The sequence below is a fragment of the Phyllostomus hastatus genome, unplaced genomic scaffold, assembly GCF_019186645.2.
Source record: "Phyllostomus hastatus isolate PE091 unplaced genomic scaffold, TTU_PhHast_1.1 phas_contig_283, whole genome shotgun sequence".
NCBI lineage: Eukaryota > Metazoa > Chordata > Mammalia > Chiroptera > Phyllostomidae > Phyllostomus > Phyllostomus hastatus.
The window spans coordinates 7,233,211-7,254,639 of record NW_025333833.1 but is presented as its reverse complement, the minus strand read 5'-3'; the positions used below and the strand labels follow the sequence as shown (position 1 = coordinate 7,254,639).

The following is a 21,429-nucleotide window of genomic DNA, read 5'->3' as shown; positions in this document are numbered from 1 at the left end:
CCACAGAGCGTCATCTTTGGGGCAGTGGGTGGTGTTCCGTGGGCCCGGGTGCCACGAACAGTTGCACGTGGGCAAAGATGGAGTTTGCCTTTCCTTAGAAACATCACTGCGTGCAGAGGCAGGAGGAAAAATGGAGGTGGATGGACACAGACCCCTCTCTTCCAAAAGAAAAATTCCCCATCAGAAAGTGCCAGAACTGCCAAAATCTGTTCCCTACAATCTGTTACGTAAATTCTAGGCTACAGGCTGCAGGCTTGCCGCTGCGCCTCAGCGCAACACTTCTAATTTTAAAACCAAAAGAGAAAACAAAAACTCTGTGTCCCAATAAATGCGCCCCTCCCCGGTGCCGTTCGAACTTGGACGTGTTCCCTCTGAAACAGTCTGTGGTACGGAGTGTCGGCGGGCCACTACTCAGCCTGCCTGGTAGAATGTTGCCATCTCCAGATGCTGGTCACGGAATGCAGCGGGACCACCACAACTCGCAGGTCATTGCCTCCAACCCTCGAGTACCCCCAAGTCCCAGGTCCCAGGCCCCTTGGGGCAATGTCTTGCCTCGAACATGGGCTCCTTCATCTTGCCAGACGACGTGTGTGTTTGTGTAAGGGGGCTGCCAGGCCTTCAGTTTTGCCAGCTGTTTACACAGGAGTTGGATGGTGGGTCCCATCTACTGTTCCCATAGCAACGGGCTTCCCTCATCTGGTGCAGACCCCTCCCTGCACAACCCTCGCCCACCTCTTGCTTCACGCCCCTGCGGATGGGAAGAGTTGAATGCCTCCTTCAGAGCTGCCTAATGCAGAGGTTTGCCCGGCGGGGCAGAGAACGAAGGGAGCGGGAGTAAGGGTGTGAGTGGGGGAATCTCCCAGACCCTGGCCACCTCCCGCTTGCTCAGTGGTTCTGCCTCTCCCGGGACACCTGTTTCCTCACAGCGGCCCTCGTGCAGAGGACTGTCATGGGTGGGGGCAGGGTGAGCCTCGGTCAGCAGGTGTTTTCTGTGGCCAGCATTCTGGAGAGGACGACATTTCTCCTACAAGAGCTTGCGCCACCCACCCAGCTCTCTGGCATCTTGGGGAGCTTTCGGGAGCAGGGAGGGGTGCCTGCGGGTTTGGGAGAGGAAGGAGCAGGGTTCGTAAGTGGTCCTCTGTGACCAGCATGCCCGTGGAGCCCTGCGGGGCTCTGTTGAGTGGCGCGCACCCTCCTGGTGCTCTGCCCCCCCCCCCCGACCCCCCACCCAGCTGGAAGGGGCCGAGCCAGCCTGCCCCAGCCCTGTGATGCACTCCGCCACACACTGGCTTTTATCCCGTGGACCAGCTTTGACTGTAAACACAGAGCACTTGAATGCCTTTGAAGTAAAATGAAGGAATAAATAAACAAGTAATCTCTCAAGGTCTCCCTAAGCTCTTCCTTGAAATGCTGATTGATTCTTTTATTCCTTTTAGCCCCTGTTATGAGAATGAGGAAATACCCAAATCTTCCCTCCCCGAAGTTAGGGCCATTAGCTGAGGGGGAGGGGAGGAGCGCAGAGAGTCCTCCTGGGCCTCTCTCCTTCGTCCCCCGTTCGCCTCCCTGGCTCCGGGCTTCAGAATTCCTGTTTCCATTGCAGGAAAAGGGGAGCTTGCCTCCTCCTTTCTCCTGGGTGGGGTTCCTGCAGGCACAGAGAGACAGAGAGAAACCATCGCTACCACTGCGCATGTGCAGACCAAGGGCCAGGGTGGTGGGATTCGGCGCGTCTCTTCAATAAAAATGCTTCCCATTACATCTGACTCAAGGCAGGGGAAGCCCGGCTCCAGATCCGAAGGAATCTGGAACTCGATGCCGTATGACTGGATACAAAACCAACCGCTTCCAACAGCTGCTGAGTGGGCACTGTGATCCGTCCCCACCTGTCTGGGTGTGCGAGCGGGGGTGCCTCTCCGCCCCCGCCCATGCCGTCATCTCACCCACAGAGTGGCCATCGCTCTCCCTTCTGCAGAGGACGCGAGGGCTGAGAAGGCCCCAGGTCCTCCCGCAGGGCGGTCGTCGCCCTGTCCTAACCACCGGGCGTTGCGTGTCCCCGCAGGTTCACCTACACCCTTGGGGAGGGCATGTGGCTGCCCCTCAGCAAGAGCTTCGTGATCCCGCCCGCCGAACTGGCCATCAACCCCTCAGCCAAGTGCAAGACGGACATGACCGTGATGGAGGATGCCGTGGAGGTCAGGTGAGCCCGGCCTGGGGCTGTCGAGGCCCAGCCCTGGCTCCGGGGGCCGAGTGAGAAACCCCGTGAAGGCTCGGGGTGCTGGGAGAGGCATCCGAGCAGCCGGATAGAGAAGGTGGCGGGCTGCCCTCCCGGGCCCCTGCGCAGCGCCAGGATCCACTCCGTCTGGGTCGGTATCGCACACCCCCAGGCTCAGGCGTGGTGAGAGGGCACGAAAGTAGCACGTGTAAGCACTTCCCAAGTCCCCTGTGGGCCGACAGGCAATCGTATGTTAATTTCCTGGCCCAACTGAGACCTCCTACTCTGACCAGGGGTGGCTACCACCTTGGCTCGGTTCCCAGACATGGAGAATGTCTGTAATTTGTCAGCTCAAGGCTCCGAGTGCGGTTGGTCTCCGATGTTTGCACGAGAGAGTGAGACAGGACCTGCTTGGCCAGGTGGGAACTGGCCGACGGGGTCCCCGTGGCGACTCCCTGCTCCCGCTGTCCTCCCCACAGGGAGGAGCTGATGACCTCGTCCTCCTTCGACAGCCTGGAGGTGCTGCTGGACTCCTTCGGGCCCGTGCGCGACTGCAGCAAGGACAATGGGGGGTGCAGCAAGAACTTCCGCTGCATCTCGGACCGCAAGCTGGACTCCTCCGGCTGTGTGGTAGGTCTGCCCGGCCGGGGTGCGACGGGGACAGGGCGCGGGCTGAGACGCAGTGTGTGCGGACAGACAGGCCGACGAGGATGCACTGTGACTGAGAGAGAGGGTCAAGCGTAACCCCCCGCCCCTTGTTGAGAGTTTCTCCTGGCAGAAGCAAGGAGCCCGCCACCAGTCAGTCAGGAAGGGTTCACGGCGCACCTGCTAGGGGACCTGCAGCGGTCCAGGGGACATCTCAGGACCCATAGACCAATATCCTTTCTGCCCGTCTGCAGTCTAGTTGGTGAGGGACGCCCCCAAATGACTTGGGAACTAATTAACCACTTGATGGTATGCTGTTGACCCTCATAGGAAATACACTGTACTTACTCTAACAGGAGATTTTAGGGGGCGAGGGGAAGCCCTACCTTTGTCTAGAGTCAAATTACATTGACGCAATGGAAAATTTTAGGAGAAACCCATCCAGGTAAATGACGCCAAGGAATGGTGGAGAAAAAAATTAACATATGTCCCCTTTGAGACCATGACGGTGACCCCCTACTTTGCCGAAGGCGGTTGTCTACTTTGTTACCTGTGGACACTTTGGCTGCATGTAAAGTTTGAGATGCTGAGGACTAGAGAGGCTGTGTGGACGGGAGGGGACTGAGGCGTCGCCCGTGCCGTGAATGAAGCCTGTTGAACCGTAAATGGAGGCAGGTAAATGGAGGCGGGAGCAGATGGAGCCGTCCGCCGTCGGGGCCTTTGCGTTATTTTCATGCCCACGCCACTGCGGTCTGTTTCTAGCCCTTTCCCCTGGAAGGGGAGGACGCTGCAGCCCCCACAGAGAGGAGAGGGCGCGGGCAGAGAGGGAAGGCGGGAGAGCCAGGCGTGGAGTGGGCACGAAGGAGAGGGAAGGGGGTTCACGGAGACCCTCTGCTCGGCAGTGTCTCCAGGCAGGCCCAGGAGCTCCCGGCCCTGGGGGACGACAGGGACCGCAGCCCGCTCCCAGGTCCAACAGTGGTGCTCCCGGAAGGGGGCTCAGGGCAGGGGCTAGCTGGGAGGACGCTGCGCCGGTCCCAGCGCTCGCACCCTGCTCTTCCCCGTCTCCGGGCAGCTGCCCTGCTCAGGGAGCCTACGTCCCTCAGAGCGGGACCTGTACCTGGGGTCCAGGCGGGGCCCCCTCCTCGCAGCCCCAGGGCCTCCCTGACTCTCCCACAGCAGCCCCAGCTCACAGGCGCCTGACTCACCAGAGCAGGGACGGGACAGACACTGAAGAAGAGGGAAAGAAAGGGAGCAAAGAGGCAGGTCGGCGGAGACCCTGGCAGGTCCGCCGAAGGGAGGGGACGGTTAAGAGGACGGACTCTCAGGACACACAGGAAGTGCTCTTCTGGCCGAGTCTTCCAAAGGCAGCCAGGGGGTCAGCCCACGCTCCCCCCGCCCCCGGGGGCGGGCCCTCTTTCCTTTGTCGTCAGCAACGAGCTGCTCACCGCAGTCCTTCAGGAGACAACCCCACTGTCTAATGAAGACCCAGCTGAGACACTGTTATTTATACTTTGATTTTTGTTTACCATTCAGCCTGCATTTCTTCATCCGGATTTCAGCCCGTCACTTTACGTTGCTCTCTTGGGTCGTTCTACGTACTAAAACACTCTTTCTGCACGTGCGTGAACACCCTTCCCACCACCACCCCCAGGCCAGCTCCACGAGAACCTGAGCAGGCTCACGCACTCACGGCCACGCACATGCCCAGACTCTCCGTCTCCCCCCGCCGCTCTGCCCCTTTCCTGAGGCCCCAAGGGTCTGCCCACCGAAAGCCTTCTGTTGGCGACCCGGCCCCTTCTGTTGGCGTAGGGCTGTGCTGATGGAGTCTTGTACTTTTAACACCGTGATCTCCGGGACAAGACTAGCGGGAATGGTTCTGGAGCATGTGCGTTTGCAATAAGGGTTGGAGCCATTGCAGAGAGTCACCCAGTTATGCCAAAGCTTGCTGTTAGCGTACTTTGAAGTCACTGGCCCATGTGGCTGTTGGAGGGGGTGGGGCTTGGCTGACTGGCAGGCCATTCAGTGGACTGTTTCCCCTTGGTTCTGAAGCACAGGATCCCGGATGCAGGCGGACTGATGGGCTGAGAGCTGATGGGCCGCATCATGGCTCTTGTGACCCTACTGAGAAGTAGATTAGGGACTTGACTTTGAGCTGACCTGACTCCCCTGGGCCTCAGTGCTGTCCTCAGGCTCTGGTGTGTAGCAGAGTGGGCCTGTGTCATCTGGAGGTAGACCCGGGACAAAGCCAACTGCCTTTGTCCCTTGTCCTGACACAGGAACCCTGCCGTCTGGTTCTCTGGGTGCTGAACTGAAAGGCTGCTCCGGAAAAGGCATGTGTTTGTGGAAAGAGAAAGAGAGGAAGGACTCAGAACCTGCTGGCCCTTCCAGAGCCTGGGAGAGGCTGTGGGAGGAGACCGAGGGTACCTCTCATCCTCCTGTTGAGCATGCGGCAGACTCGGGGTGGGGGCTGCTCCACCTCAGCCGCCAACCTCCCTTCTTTCCAGGAAGGCAGAACACGCTACTCGTCCTGCATGGACTCCCGCAGGGTTAATTGCTACCCAGTTAATTGCCCTATTGTTTATGTGGCCTCTGAGGACAGGAAACAAGCACCCGTGAAAGTCACGGACCTGTGCCAGCCGGGCCCTCCCCTCCGTTCTGAACCAGAACCCTCTCCAGAAGCGGGGGTTGCCGACTCTTTGGGAGGCTTCCCAGGGCGGGAGGCAGCCCCTCCTCCCCCCACTGATAACTGGGTCCCACCTCTACCCTGGCCTTCCTGTGCCACGGTGAGAGCCGCAGTCCCCACCTGGAAGAACACGGCACAACCGTATCCACTGTCGGTTCTGTGGAGCCCCGCAGGGAAAGCCACTGTATTAGCGTCCTGTTGCTGCTGCGACAAATCGCCACACGTTCAGTGGCTTCAGGCGACGCTCATTTACCTCTGTCTTCCTGCTCTGTGGGCGGGGGTCCAGTGTGGGTCTCACTGGGCTAGAATCGGGGTGTCAGCAGGACCGTGCTCCTTCCGGGAGGCTCTGGGGGACAGTCCGTTCATGCCCTTGCCTTTTCCAGCTCCTGGAGGCCGCCCGCCTTTCGTGGCTCACGCTCCCCTTCTTCCACCCTGAAAACCGCCACACGGCACTTTTCCGACCACTCTTCTGCAGTCCCCTCTCCCTTCCCTCCCGAGTCCCCTGGCCACTTCGGAGGGATTACACAGGCTCACCTGGGTAATCCAGGATAATCTCCCATCTCCAGAGCCTGCACTTGATCTGCAAAGCCCCTCTCGTCAAATATAAGGTGACACGTGCACAGATTCCGAGGATCGTGCCACAGACATCCTCGGTGGCCATCCAGGGAAGAGGGCAGTGGGGACAGGAGCGGACTCGGTAGGCAGGGCTGTGGCCCGGCCACTCCCAGCTTTAGCCAAGGCCTCCTTATTCTTACCAAGACTACCTACTGAAGGTTAATATAAAACTTTGAAAGTTTACAGCCCTGGCTGGTTAGCTCAGTTGGTGAGAGCATCGTCCTGATGCTCCCAGGTTGTGGGTTGGATCCCCGGTCAGAGCACAAACAAGAATCAGCCAATGAATGCATAAGTAAGTGGAACAACAAACTGATGTTTCTCTTCTCTGTTCTCTCCTCCCACCCTCGCTCCCTCCCTCCCTTCCCCTCTGTCTCTAAAATCAGTAAAATAAAATAAGAAGGTTTGCAAATGATTTGCAGTGCTAAAACCTAGTGGAAAGCCCAGATGGGCCTGCCCCGTCCTCACCGTCACACTCATCCCGAGGGGGGCCCCGCGTGTCTTTGCCTTGTGACGCGTGCGCCCAGGTGAGCAGCTGCGCCTCTGAAGGCGGGAGGTCGCTCTCCAGCTGTCTCGTGTAGAGCACATGACCTTCCCTGCCAGACCATTATGCTCTAATGAGCTCTGAATTACCCAGTGCCCCCGCCGCCCTTCTGTCCACCCGCCGTCCGCGGTGGCTTCTCACCAAATGTGTCATTTCACTCCTCCCGGAGCGCAGACATGCGGAAAGCATTACGGATGACCCTCCCTCTTCCTCTCCGTGGGACGGGAGGCAGCGGAGTGCGCCCCAGGGACCCACAGCTGTCGGGGGAGGGGAGCGGGAAGCTGAGACACAAATTTCATTCCATCACCCTTTTCCCTTTGAGGGGTCCTGAGTGGCCCGGGCTTCCGTGTCAGAGCTCACGAAAAGTTCGGGAGATCACTATTTGGGAAAGGAGTCAGAGTGCCATGCAGGGAAAGGGGACGTATTTTGGGTAGGACGATGGTGGCACGTTTTTATGAGTTGCCCAGGTAAGGCGAGGCAGGCTCAGGTATGGGGGGTGGGGGGGGCTCCTTTTCTGCCACTCGTGCCCTCTGCCAACAGAGCATCCACTCGTCACCTGCACTCAGGTGTGTGCGTCTCAGGCTCGTTGACATTGGACTAGACTCCGAAGTAATCAATCAGTCCACTCAAGGCCATTGGTAGAAAAGGAAGGAAAAGACGGTGAAGAAAAGGAATTGAATGGAGGAAGTCATTTTAAGCTCATTAGCAAATTATGCCCCAGACCAGTAGTAAGTGAAGAAGCCACGAGCTTCTCATGGAAAATGATTAACCTTGTATATTTTAGGGGTCACGGAAATTTAAGCTCATTTATTAGACCTTCTTGATGCGGGGAAGGGTTATTGCCATACTACAGAGAATCTTCTCCTTGAGCCTGTGGTTTCTAAAGGCCCTGGGACTGCCCCATGCGACCTGTGCGAAGAGAGGTTCATGTCTGACCTTGGGGCTGGGGCCAGAGCGAACAGTTCTTTTTAAGAGTTTGTCCGAGGGGCGCGTGGGGCGGGGAAGGAGAATGGTCAGCAGCTTCACAGAGAAAAGACGGGCTTCTCCCCGCCCCTTGGCCCGGGCTGCTGGCGCTTCTGGGAAGAAGAGGGCGTGGTCCGGAGCCGGCAAGTGTTCTGTGTTCAGACGCGGGTTTTGTGTCCGAGAGGAGGAGCCTGGAATGTGACTTACAAACAGCACGAGGAACATTAGGCAAAAAAAACAAGTTACACCATTGGACAATGGAATGATTGGACAGGGCATGGGGGTTCTAGTTCAAAAAGGGTTAAGAAGAAAACTCTGTTTTCGGTTTTAGCCTTTTTTTTTTTGAAATCTTTCAAAATGTTTTACTCTGAACCACAGCCTGAGTCAGTCACAGGGAAGTCAAGATAATTGCATCTTGTTCAGTGATGGGGGATCTTGCCTCGCATTCAAGGTCATTGCTCTGGAGAGTGTGCAGAGTTTTGTCCTTAAATATAGGCACCGTGATTGGGGTGCGCGGGGGGGGGGGTGTCTGTCTATGTGGACGAGGAGAGAGAGAGAATATAAATACTAGACTGGAGCTACCAATCCATCATTGATTTCAGAACAGACTCTGGGAGTTTCTTAGAACAATCAGACCAACAGACAGCAAACCTACAGGGTGGCTTTACTTGGTGGACGCTGTGACTTTATTTCTTTAGGGGGCCCTGCGGGATTCAGCTTCTCTCAAACTCCAGAAGCCGCGTGACTGAGTGGGAGGGCCTCGTGTGAACTTTGGGGTCAGACAGATCTCGGCCAAAAGTCTGACCCCCACCTCTGTGACCGTACATGAGTTATTACCCAACCTTCCTGAGGTTAAGAGTTGGCCTTCTGTGAAATGACAGGAAAAAAAGTCTACCCGTGTTGTCGGCACTGAAGGTAATATATGAAGCTTGCCCTGCGTCTAGAATTGCTTAGTTCCTGAGAGCTGTTACTACTTTTTAACTTTGTTCACGAGAAAGGGAAAATCCAAGGCAGTGAACTTCTTTTCCAGTCACCTAAGAAAAAATGCAAACATCAGGTGGCCCCACTTGGTGCACCGATGTCACCTTAGACGCCAGGGTCAGACAAGGTGTGGACGTGCCAGATTTTGGAATTCTGCGGCGAGGCCTGCTTGAGTGTCGTAGGTGAAGTCTCCGTGCGCATCACACTGGATCGGGCGTGCTGGAGAAAAGCAGGCAGCCGAGGAGATGGGGAGTCGGCGCTGGCGGAGACTGCGCCAGCGAGCCCGTAGGGGAGTTGCAATAGAGTGAGGAGGAATAGCGGGAGGGACTGGCTTTGTCTCTACTTTGATGATATTGTCCAAGAAGAATTAAAAAAAAAAAAACTCACAGCAACCACTGCGACCCATTAAATTCCAATCAAACGTCTGTGTTGTAGTCCCCACGTCCATGCCCGGGCTGCCCCCTAGTGGTGACGCCAGCTCCCTCCTGGTGGTGCATCTGGCCCAACAGCTGGGCGGCCGAGGAAGCCGGTGGGTGGGGGGCTAACAACACGTGGGGCACAATCCTCAGCTGCCTCATTTGCTTGTTTACCATTGTCTGCAACATCTGGGCTTGCCCGGCACGGGGCAGCCCTTGGAAACTTCTTGAGATGCTCTCACCTTCCAGCACGCTGGCTGCCTTCCGAGGGAGACGGGCTGGACCGGCCGGGAGCCTGGCAGGCCCACGGGGGGCCGTTTGTTTGGGAAATTGACGAATTAGTGTCAGCAAACAGCGCACATCCTGCCGCGATCTTGGGCTGGGATGCAGGGAGGACGTGAGGTGGGTTTTCAGGGCTCACCTGCGCTGCAGCAGCCGAGTTACTAGGCCAAGGTGCTTGGCAGCCCAGAGGAATTGGCAGCCAGGTAACAGCCCAGGAGGGGAGGTGTGCGGCACTGTTCCTCCGAGTTTTGCAAGTCGCTTTTGGTTTGGCTTGGCTTTTGGAGAAGTGCGTTGTAGCTAACTAACAGCACGCAGCACAGCCATTCAAAGCAGGGCCAGCTCTGCCCCACACGCGCCGCCTGGCCCCAGGCAAGTTGTCTGCCCCCTTCCCGCCTGTGGCAGAGAACCCCTCGTCCTGCACGTGCACAGGACGTGTGGCACAGACAGAAGCAGAATGGCCAAGAGTCGTCCCTGGCTCTGAGGTGGCATCCAGGGCAGGGAAGAGCCTCTGTGTTAATGGGCTATTGCTTTCTGCGTCTGTTCCGTGAGGATAACGGGAGGTGCCGTGAGGAGAAATAGCTACAGCTCCCAGCAGAGCGCTGGGGGTCCAGTAAGTGGCGAAGGGCGACTGTGTGAGAGACCCTGACCCTAGTGGGAGCCGGTGACGGGGAAGCCGCCACGTGGGCTCCGCATGGTCCCACCACGACGGCAGTGCGCATTGGGGAAGTCACGCTCTCTGTGCTGTGTCTTCTCACACAAATGGTGAGATGGTTACACTGCGGGCTCCAAGGGGGTGTGCTGTGAGCAGGGTGAGTGAGGCGGACATTGCCCAGCGAGGGGTGGGTGCCGTGCGAGCGCTCCTGCTGCCTACCCCGCCACCCCGATTCTGGCCGACAGGTCTCCCCGGATCGTCTCCCTTGCGGTCATTCTCGGGGAGTTCCCTGGGGGCGTGGCAGTGCAGAAAAGCTGATTGTCTCACTTCAACAGTGTCCGGGGCCCAGGGGTGCAGTTCAAGTCCAAGTGAAACACCTGTGGGCGCCCAGGTGCGGGCGCCATCCGCAGGGCGTCCTTGGGGCAGGGAGGTTGTGAGAGTGGCCAGTCCACTAGGAAAGCAGTCAGCCACCCCCCAAGGTCACAGAAGCCCACCGTCTCCTTCTGGTTGGACGCCCTGGCTCCCTCCAACACCGGTGCCTGGCACCGATGTTGACGAAGTGCTCCGGACACTTCAAACAAAGTCCTAGTAATACTAAAGCCAGGCAGCAACACCCCCTGGCCCTGGCCCAGAGGAGTCTCCGCTAACGCGTTTCCATTCTGGCCCATCACGTCCACGCTTCTGCCGGCCTGAGGCCCGGCGGGGAGGCCAGCACCCCTCGCTCCGTCTTGCCGCCACGCTCCCCGCCAGCCCGTTTGGAGGAAGTGGCTTTAATGCAGATGCGTGTGGTCTGTGCCCAGGGGGAAGCAGCAAGACGGCAGGAAAGGTCACTTGCTTTTCAAGGAAGCCCAGCTCGGTGGGAACCATCTGCATTCTTTGCCAATGTGAACGGTTCCGAGGCTGAGTGGTAGAATCGGGGTCAGCAGCTCCAGGCCAGTGTCCAGAGAACCCAGGCCCCCGATTCACCCACCCGTGTGGATGTTTTCTGGTTGTGCCAGTGCCCGTCGGGACTCAGCCCCATGAAGGACAGCTCTGGCTGCTACGACCGCCACATCGGGGTGGACTGCTCCGACGGCTTCAACGGCGGCTGCGAGCAGCTGTGTCTCCAGCAGGTGGCGCCCTTCCCAGAGGACCCCGCCTTGTACAACATCCTCATGTTCTGCGGGTGAGTGCAGCAGCCGTGAGGCCGACCGAGTGCTGGGGTGGGGAACATTAGTGCTGACACTCATAGTGAAGACCATTGGAATGAACTGGTCACCCCAGGCCAGCCCTTGGGCTCTGAGAAAGGAGCCTGGGGGACTGGGAGAGGAGGGCTTTTCGAGTCAGAGCAGGGGGGACCCTCGGGGAAGGTGGGGTCCCACCCCTGGAGATGAGGAAGATGGCCACAGCAGTTGCCCGCCGACACCAGCATTCCCCAGCTGTGCGTTGTGGGACTGTTAACCAGGTGTTTTGTGACAGCCTTTCTGTGGTCGAAAAGCGTGGCAAAGGGTGTGTGACACTCATCGACTGCCAACGGACAAGAGGGGGAAGTCTTTGGAGGAGTGAAGGCAATTAGATTCTGCCCCCGAAGTCCCGGCATTCTGTGCGGCCACCCTCCCCGAGATGCAGTACGTCCTCTGGTGAGGAGCCCTTGTCTGTGGCCCCGCTCGGTTCCTGGGGGAGAGCGGGGCGGGCGGTGCCGCCCCATCTCGCAGCTGAGAAGACTGAGGCACAGGCTGGCTGCCCGACTCCCCCAGGGCTGGGGAGGCGGTGACTGGGAAGATCAGGACTAGAATCCAGGCCCTCCCGGTGATAAAAAGGGTCTATGGCTCCTTCACAATGGTAATTTACACCACTGACTGGAATTATTTTGTAATGGCAGGTTCGTGTTAGATTTCTAAAGTAAATAAAAATTGGGGCCATTCTTCTATACCCCTAGTTTGCTTGTCTAACCTTCCCTCCCCTCCCCTGCTTCCCTTCCACCCTCTCCCCTTGGCCCCCTCCCTGCCCCATCCTTTTCCTGCCCGTCGGGCAGAGTGCTTCCTGTCTGCCACTACCCACGGTGGCCGCTGGGCTGCAGTCACGGATGGCGTGTAGTTCTTGCCCTCAAGGACCTCGCCATCGAATAGGCTAGCGATGGAAATCAATGTTCATAATAATAAAACCATGCGTGATGGTTGCTAAAAGCCAGTTCCTGCTGAACAATCATGAAAAGATTATCTGGTGGCAGAGTAATGTTATTATATTGCATTTCACTTTATTTTATTTCTTCGCAACCAAGCAGTTTTTGCATTCAGTTTCTTACCAAGTCCCATTCCATCAATGGGAGCTTGATCTAAATTTTTCATGTGTCTATCACATTATCACTGTGGTCGACCCACTTCAGTTAAAGGCAGTAAATTCAGCCAAAGTTGCATGGCTTTATTTATTTGATTAGTGCATGTTGAGGCACCTGGGTTGTGCGGAGAACTGAGTTGGGCATTAGGTTCAGGAGAGGCGGCAGGTATGAGCCCTGGTCTCACAGGAGTGTGTGTGTCAGGGACACACGGCCAGGGAAGTGGGGACATGGGGCTGTGGGGGGGCAGCTGTCCAGGTGCACATGGTGCACCGAGAGGGAGCCGGCCAGCTCCAAACCCTGTCCAGAAACACGACGTCATGGCCCAGGGGTGCAGCCACCTCACTGTCCGGTCCCTGACCTACACTGGTGCCATAGAGTCGTCTGTGGCCCTCGAGTCACCTCTGTTGCCTGGACTAATGCAGAAGGTCCCTAGCTGGACTTCCTTCGCATTTCAGTCCGAATTCAGGACGTGTGTTTGTAACACTTGACACGCTACTATATGTAGCCGGACAGAGAAGTCCTTGATTCGAGATTCTTGTCTCACATAAAGACCAAGTCACAAGCACTTAGAATGAAAGAGCTCTGCTCACACTTGTTCACACAAACATGTAAATGGAGGATAAGGAGGACAAGCAGTTCAAGTGCATTCACACGGGCCTCATTTGTGCCTCTGTGAGTAATGACGGTAGAAGCATTTGGTGCTGTCTGCTGGGCCCAGCACAAGTTCTGTGAGTTCATCATCTCACTTGACCTTCTCAACAACCCGGAGAAGCACTTTGATGAATGTGGAAACTGAAACTCAAGGGTTTAATCACCTGACCCAAGGTCACCCGTAAAGGGCAGTGTCATTGCCATGCCCGTATTGCTTCTCACTGCTTAAAACCGTGATTGTTTGTCCCTCTACATGGAACAGAGTCTTCATCGTATTACAACAATTACCACAGGTAGTGATAAAAGATGCGTTTTCACGCCACGAACGTCCACAAATTCAACGTCTTGTGTCTTTCTACGGAGATGCCCAAATTAAACCAATAGGCTCTTTAAATGACAGACAGCTTTATCAAAATAATTCTTACTTGAACTAACAAATTACAGTCTTCTCAATAGAACCATAAATAAGGTCCGGTTAATGACTCACGGGTCGTGGACCCTGACCGACCAGCGCTGGGATTGCTGTTCCATTAGCGTGACCGGACAGGCTTAATGGGAGGGCGTCACGCAGGTCCGCACTGCGGGCCCTGGCGCCCGCTAGTCCCACGGGAGGGGGAGCGAACACGGGTAGACCTTGTGTTCGGATGTGCTCAAACAGAACGCAGCCGGAAGATGATCAGTCTCCCCAAGTCCTCAGCTGACTTGTCACTGGACCAGGTTAGAAGGTCATTCATTTCTTAAGCACAGCGTCTTTTTTTTTTTTCCTGCCTACTTACCCTCCAAACAAAGGCAGGGGCTGGCCACACAGATGGTTCTGAAGGAAGGCTCCAGAATATCCTAGATTTAAATGTCTTAGCTCATTCACAAGCTCTATCTCCAGGGATCCGCCCCCCCCCCCGGCCTATTTGGGAAATCAGACCCTTAGAGGGGGACCCACTCCAAAGCTCCGAAAGCATTCACTTGCACGGGGAAGGTCAGGGGTTCGGTGCGGTTGCGTTGTGGGAGGGGACTTGGTTTACAGGCGTAAGAAACTGACTGAGTGATAAAGGCGACGAAGACCAAAGCGGGGCACTCACGGTCTCTAGCCGGTCCACACGCTCCCAAGGCCCCTCCTCCCAGCCTGCTGGGTCGGGCTGGCCGCCGAGCTCACTGAGGGAGTGACGTCCCGACCTTCCCCACCCTGCCAGGTGCATCGAGGATTACAAGCTCGGAGTGGACGGCCGCTCCTGCCAGCTGGTCGCGGACACCTGCCCCGAGGGCGGAGACTGCGGGGACAGCCGGGAGCTGCCCATGAACCAGACCCTCTTCGGGGAGATGTTCTTCGGCTACAACAACCACTCCAAGGACGTGGCCCCGGGTCAGGTGCTGAGGGGCACGTTCAGGTGCGTGAGCCCCGCGTCCACAGAACTGACCGTTCGGGTTCTTCTTCCCTATAGCCCCTCTGTGAGCGTCACGCTGTGCATCCTGGAGCAAGGCCAGCGTGGCCCTCCAAGGGCAGGCCGTGGTCTCGCCCACGGCCTCCTCCACGTCCACGCCCCTCCTTCCAGAGCCCGAGAGCCGTGCCTGCTCGGGTGAGCAGTGAGGGGTGAACTATGTTTTCGCCCGTCCCCGGCGGGGGCTGGACGACTGTCCTCAGAAGCCGCCACAAGGCGCTCAGGCTCCCTGTTCCCTCGGAGTAGAAGAATCGGTGTGTGAGGCCGTCCAGAACAGCGGTCCCCCAGTGGGGTCCCGGGACCCCCAAGGTCCTTTCAGGGGACAGAGTCCTGCCTTCTGCCAATGTGCAGAGGCTGGGCTTCCTCATACCCTTCACCCCAAACCAGACATTGCAATAAGCCGAATGCAGAGGCCAGAATTACTCTATCTCTAAGTCAGGCTTTTTAAAAATTTGCAAAAAAAAAAGTAAAATAATGATAGTCCTCTCATCATTTTCATAATCTATATTAATATTTAGTGGCTCCATTATTGATATTTTAAATAAATTAATAAATATCTTTATCATTCTTCAATTTCTAATAGAGTAAATATTAATGAAGGGTAGTCCACATAAACAGAAGCTACTTGGAGACCTCAGTTATTTTTAAAGAGTATGAAGGGATCCTACAAAATGTTTCAAACCATTGCTTTAGCCTATTTCTGGGAGATTCTCCACTTGACCCCAGTGACTTCTTGAGCTACTTCTGTTCGCTCTTAGGCTGTCTGAATTCACCTTCCTCAGAGCTCATGCTTCCCAGGAGGAGATAATGATGGGGGTGAAAGTCTTGTAATACGGCCCCAGCTGGTGTGGCTCAGTGGGTTGGGCGTTGTCCTGCAAACCAAAAGGTTGCCGGTTCGATTCCCAAGCAGGGCTCCTGCCTGGGCTGCAGGCCAGGTCCTTGGTTGGGGGTGTGTGAGGGGCAACCATTGAATTTTCTCTCCCTCTCTTTCACCCTCCCTTCCCATCTCTCTAGAAATAAATAAGTAAAGTCTTTTTTAAAAAAGGTGGTGTAACATGGACGAGCAGTTGATAGCAACCTGTTCGACTCTCGTGAGCAAACTGATGGACAGTTTCCAAGCCAGTTCCCGGCGCCGGTGGCTTTTTCTGTTACAGACGGGAGACTTTACTAGTGTTTCCCCTTTTAGCCCGGGACAGCGGCAGGCAGTGAGTGCCGTGCCCAGTCTTGTGGGGGGGGGGGGGGGCTGGCGTCCTCTCTCTGGTCTAGCAATGACACCGCGGACACCCGGCCCTTGCGCAGAGGGGACCAGGGAGCAGGGCAGGGAGGGGAGGGAAGAACAGTCTCAGTCTTGGGAGCAAACCTTTGTGTCCGGCGCAGTCGCATCTCCCCCGGCCCTCGCTGTTCTGCGCACGCCTGCGTCCCACGCCGGCCGCGTACACCAGTGGGGCTCAGAGCAAGGGGAACTCGTGGTCCAGGGAGAACTTTTTTCGTTGGAGAGTTTTCACTGAGACAGAGATCGCCCACCGAGGAGTGGGATCCTCGCCTGAGCACTCAGACATGAAGGTCTGCCTCTGTTTCCAGGCAAAACAACTTTGCTCGAGGCTTAGACCAGCAACTGCCGGATGGTCTCGTGGTGGCCACGGTGCCCCTGGAGAACCAGTGCCTGGAGGAAATCTCGGAGCCCACCCCCGACCCTGACTTTCTGACCGGTAAGTGCGCCTCCTGCCCTTCCTTAGCCCGCGGACACGGGGCCGCGCTCCCCACGGTCCCATGAAACCTGGAATCTCAACTTCACACCTTTTGGTTCTGAAGCCAACGGTTTCCTTACGCACAATAAAAGCTCAGTCCTAAAACTGAACACTGGCGAGATTATTTGTCAGTAAAACTGCCCATATTATTATAAATTCACTTGTAAAGTACTCACAGTAATACCTCTCCCTGCTGGTCTCACTGGGGGCCTTGAAGACAGATGGGACAGTAGATATGTAAGAGTTCAGAGTCTGCAGCAGGTTAGAGGGAGTGGCCAGGTGATGGGAGAGGCAGAGGGCAGGTGGATGGCCACCACAGCCTGAACACCCGGCATTGCCCAGTGTTTACGGAGCAGGGTGAGGGGTGTCCGACCACCCTGGGTGTGCATCCCCGCTCAGCCGAGTTCTAGCTCTGAGACTTCGGACCAGCAGTCTCTCGGGGGCTCAGGGCCATATGGTGAGGTGGAGACAACACCTGTCGCCCCCCCGCCCCGAGTGCTGTTCCGAGCCCAGGGGCATCTTCCCCTGCTGGAGCTAAGGGATGGGGAGGAGGAGGCAAGCACCTCAGGGGAAGCTGCTTCTTTCTGTGCCTTTCTGAAGACCTCCAGGTCACACCCTGTGGGCCAGAGAAGACGCTTCAAAGGGCTCCAGGGACCTGTAAGAGGCCGCTACCCAGGAACCCAGCCTCACATGCTAGAAGGCTGGATACAAGCTCAAGTCCATTGCTGGCTTTGTTCGTTTCTCCATTACGTGTCTTCCTCATTTTATACCTCTATCCCTCTTTTTCCTTCCTTTTCTGAGAATGCATTGTACTGATGGTAAACCTCTTCCAGATATCAAGTTATGTTCAAACGTTTCGATTAGACCCGGATGGAATTAGAAACAGTTCTGTCTGAAGTGGTGTACACGGTGATGAATAGCGTAGGCTCTGGAGCCAGACGCCCAGGCCCACTCTTCACTGGCTGTGTGATCTTGGACAAGTTGCTTACCTTCTCTGTGCGCCTCAGATTTTTTACCTGTTAAAAAAAATGGATACTATCCTGTCTTCCTTATAGGATTGATATGAGGAATACATTAATATTATAAAGTTTATAGAACAGTTCCTGATACACAGTGACATATATGTTTGTTACATGAATAAATATCCCAGGTGAGAAAGAAAATGTGCCCATGTGAGCTACCAAATAGTGTTTTCCCTGCAGGGGAAGGAGAAGGGAGCGGGAGAGAACACGATTAGATGTATTCGGACCAGAAATAATAAATATCATCGAAATCAGTTCCCCTCGCACTACACACACGCACACACAGGCACACACGCACACACAGGCACACACACACACACAGGCACACACACGACACTGGGAAATCGCCACGCGGCCTCCAGGCACGCCCCTACAGCCTGCATCGCTGGTGCTGGGGAGTCCCACGCCTGGTTTCCACTTCATCTGCCGAGAAACACGTGCCGTGCCCGCACGTGTGAAAGACCTTGCAAAGGAGGTGTGAGGAGCACCCACAAACAGGAGCTCGTCGTGGAGGCGAGAGGTTTTTCCTCCAGTCGCCAGGCGAGGAGGAGGACCCAGAGTGGTCCTGCATGCCGCCTGGGGCTTTTTGGGGAGCAGTGGGTGGGTCCACATGAGAAACGTCAGAAGAACACGAGTTCCGATCTGCATCTTTGAAAACAGGAGGAGAGACAAATTCGGGTGTCCACCACAATGGAAACTTCTTTCTCCCCGTGCCCTCGGACCTCGCCCAGTTGGGCACAATGGGGCAAAGGAACTCATAGGGGTCATTTCCGTTTTCTTGGCCTCGAGGGAGTGAAGTCCAACACTGCTCAGAGCGTCGAGGGACTTCTTCTGGACCCGCTACTGTGGCTGCGGCCTTTGGTTTTGACCTGTTTTGGTTAAGTGGTAGGTACCATTTGGGCCAAGAACTCTCCTTTGATGGACAAAGGGATCTGTCTTAGCTGTTTAAAGCCCGGAATAACTAGAAGAGCTCATTAAAGAGGGGGTTGGCCCCCTTTCTTCCATAGTAACTTCCCAGTTCTGGCAACACTGTACTTGTGTCTTTCCTGAGAGCCACACAGGGACTGTCACACTTTGTCTCGCGATGGTGCTATTTATAGGTCATAATCCCCATCAACCTACACGCTTAGAAGATTTCAGAGCTAACGTGATCTTCAGCATCTTCTCCGCCAGCATTCCCAAGCATTGTTACATGAGAAAACAGTGTTCCACTCTTACCTAAGTTCTCTCTTCAGCGGTATTTAGACAGACTGCAGTGGCCGCCTCTTCGCTTTATAACACCTTAGCATACAACAGGTTCCAAAAACTCCTGCAGTAAAAAAAGAGAAAAAAATCCTTTTTACTTTATTTGACCCAGCGGTTCATAAACCTACGGAGCCGGAGAATCCTTTTGCACATCACAGCTATTTTCATCTTTCAGAATTACTGGTTGGAAGACATACTAGAAAATATTGATTTATGTGTTTTATCTTGCTGATTGCTTCCCTTTTTATCAAAATAAGAGTTAAGCGCCCTGAGCTTCAGCAGCCTTTTCGGTATTATAAGCTACGTGGAAACGAATGAAGACTCGCCAGATGGAAACAGGTGGGAGCCGTTTATCCGCAGCCCGCTAGGCAGCGGGGTGGGGGGTGGGGGGTGGGGGGCCGAGTCGTCGGCTCTCGGCAGAGACTGCCGGGCAGGCCGCAGAGGGGAGAAGGACAGGGTTCAGGTGCGCCCCGATGGGCGGTGTGGACCACAGGTGGGCCAACGAGCCAGCAGTGTGGCACGCTGTGTAAGAGTTGGACCTACACCGGAAGCAAGAAGAAAACTCGGGGATCCCTTGGCTATTAGTCAGGTGCTGGTCCCGTCGAGCCAACCTTTACAGCTGCTACTCTTGGGCATCCTGGACTGGTGGCTGGAGACGGTGGTCTGGCTGCCTGCAAGTCCGGTGTAGAGACAGATAGTAGACTAGGTCCTCGGGATGATTACCGTAGGTAACGAGGTGGGGGGGGGGACGGCGGTCCTGGGCCCATTGTGCAGAGTCTGCATCAGACTTCTGTTTTCACGTGTGGTCTGGCCATCACCCACTGGTGTTTTCAGTCTCTTTGGTGAGAAGGGAGAGAGCGCAGGGCCAGGCCAAGGAGGGAGAGGGGGCTGTGCCCACACCCGTGGGCCTGCTGGTGACACAGGTGCTGAGTCAGTGTGACGGTTTCAAGCTCCGCGCTCTTTGGAACTGCTTCAAGGTCAACCCAAGGAAACAGACTTGAGAACTCCGGTGACAACAATACATCCCCTGATATTTCAAATAAATAACAGGAGAAAGCTTCCTTCCTTCTTTCCTCCCTTCCTTCCTTCCTTCCTTCCTTCCTCTCACATAAGTCTATTTGGTCATTTTTTTTCAAGCAAGACTTGGGGGAAAAATAATGTTTATTCTTGAGAAAACATAGTCAGAAATACTTTGAAAAAAATAGTCATTCAGAAATGTATTCCAAATAATAATAATAAAATTAAATGGAAAAACCGGAGCTGACTGCAGGCCAAGGGCACGCTGAGAAGGAACTCTGTGGCTCAGCCGAAAAATGTATCTACTTTAAAATATCCCTTTCTTTTTAAATAGTGGAAACATTATCCCTAAGTGGGCACCGGCCAGCACCTGCCGAGCGTCGGGGTTACGCAGCCGCGTGCCCGGCTGCGCTCCAGCGTGCACGAATGCGTTAAGCACAAGTGCTGTGTGGCAGGCGGTTCCGTGGCGCGGCCAGCGCGCCTGGGTGACTGTGAGGACACTCGCCCTTCCTGCTCCTCTGCGCTCGCGCTGCCTTCATCTTCTCTCTCCCTCTGCTGCTCGGCACCGAGGCCCAGGGATCTGTGACAAAAGCATCGACTAAGAAATGTCAAGTTCACGTAACTGGGGGTGATGAGAGAGGGGAGGAGGGGGAGGAGGTGACAGCATTCGGGAAGCTGTGTGTCTGCCTGGTGATCTCTCTCTTCTCAGTGTCCTTCTGTTCCCGTGGCTCAACAACCTGCCGTAAATCAGGGGAGGTGCGCACCGTCCACCTGTTTTCCCGATGTGGAAACTGACACAGACCGGTTTCCTCGCCCAAAGTCGCACAGCTGGTTGGGGTCACCGACCTGAAAGGCAGGAGCAGGTCATCCCGCCCGAGCCTCTCACTTTTATGGAGGAAACGACTGGGGTCCGAAAGGGCCTCTGGCCAGGGGGCCAGAGAGAGCTAGCTCAGGCCCGCGACCCCTGACCCCTGACCCCTGAGGCAACATGGCCAGTGGCCAGCGTTGGAACCCTGGCGTCCTGCTTTCTTGCTCTGTCTCTTCCCACTAGGAAACAATTCCATTAAAGGGAACGTTTTCTGATATATTGAAAAATCTTTATTGATCAGGCTGGCTATTCTTTTTACGACCAGACTTTTCGGAATCACAGCAAGCTGATCAGCTGCCGTGAGCAGAGGGTGCGCGCTGTGTGGGACAGTTCTCCAAAGCTGGACCAGCTCTGCTCCGACGAAACAGGCCTTCGAGGCATGCGACTGGAGCCCCACACTCGGAGAAGCAGAATTTCACCTCTGGGCCTCGAAAATCAACATCAGGGTTAAAAGCCAGAGTAGGTGATAGTATGACAGTTGTCACAGAACTTTGTCCTAAAAGAACATCTGAAAGAAAAAGTACCGAAAACCTTCGCCGAGTCCTCAGTAACTTCTCTCTCTGATTGACAGAGGTGAAATTTAAGCAGTTGATATACTCGACACCTCCTCTGACCGTTTTTCCTTTTCCCTGACCAATAATTATTCCTGTAGGATTCAACACAGAAATGAAATGTGGCCATCGCTCAGCTAATTTGATCAGCGTTGACAAGCAGCTAATTAACCCCACCCACTCTTCATCTAGTTGCAGTATTAAAGTAGTGGGTTTAGCCTGAAGGAAGCATGGGTCAGAATGGCACGGAAACTCTCTATGTATGCATCACTGCCAATATCTTCATATGCGCACGCACTTCGTATCTATACCGTCTGTGTGGCCATTACATTTGCATATGTACAAATATACACACATATACATATGCATGTATCTATATACTTATTTCTGCAATATATGCATAGCAAACATTAGGCATAAAAATGAAGCTAAAATTGGTTTTCTAAACTTAGCAAGGTGATTTTTTTTTTGCTTCCTGTGGCCTAATTATTTTGTTTCAGTTGCATTTAACAGTGATGGCCAGGACTCAGATCAGGGGCCCCTCTGTCTCCAAGCGGCTCAAATGAGAACAGCCCGTTATAACCTCGCTC

The 21,429-nt window shown here is 55.3% G+C and overlaps 1 protein-coding gene across 2 annotated transcripts in view; it reads left to right on the top strand.

Annotated features, from left to right (window-relative positions):
• The window catches only part of ASTN1 (astrotactin 1), a 269,721-nt gene that overhangs the window by 190,557 nt on the left and 57,735 nt on the right, over positions 1-21,429 (top strand). The window contains exons 10-14 of one of the 2 annotated variants that reach the window (XM_045838783.1): positions 2,057-2,194; positions 2,722-2,839; positions 10,986-11,152; positions 14,143-14,337; positions 15,970-16,097. In XM_045838783.1, coding sequence (XP_045694739.1) covers positions 2,057-2,194; positions 2,722-2,839; positions 10,986-11,152; positions 14,143-14,337; positions 15,970-16,097 — 746 coding nt within the window. Of the gene's footprint in view, positions 1-2,056; positions 2,195-2,688; positions 2,840-10,985; positions 11,153-14,142; positions 14,338-15,969; positions 16,098-21,429 lie in introns of both variants that reach the window. The other variant, XM_045838782.1, reaches the window with a different exon arrangement.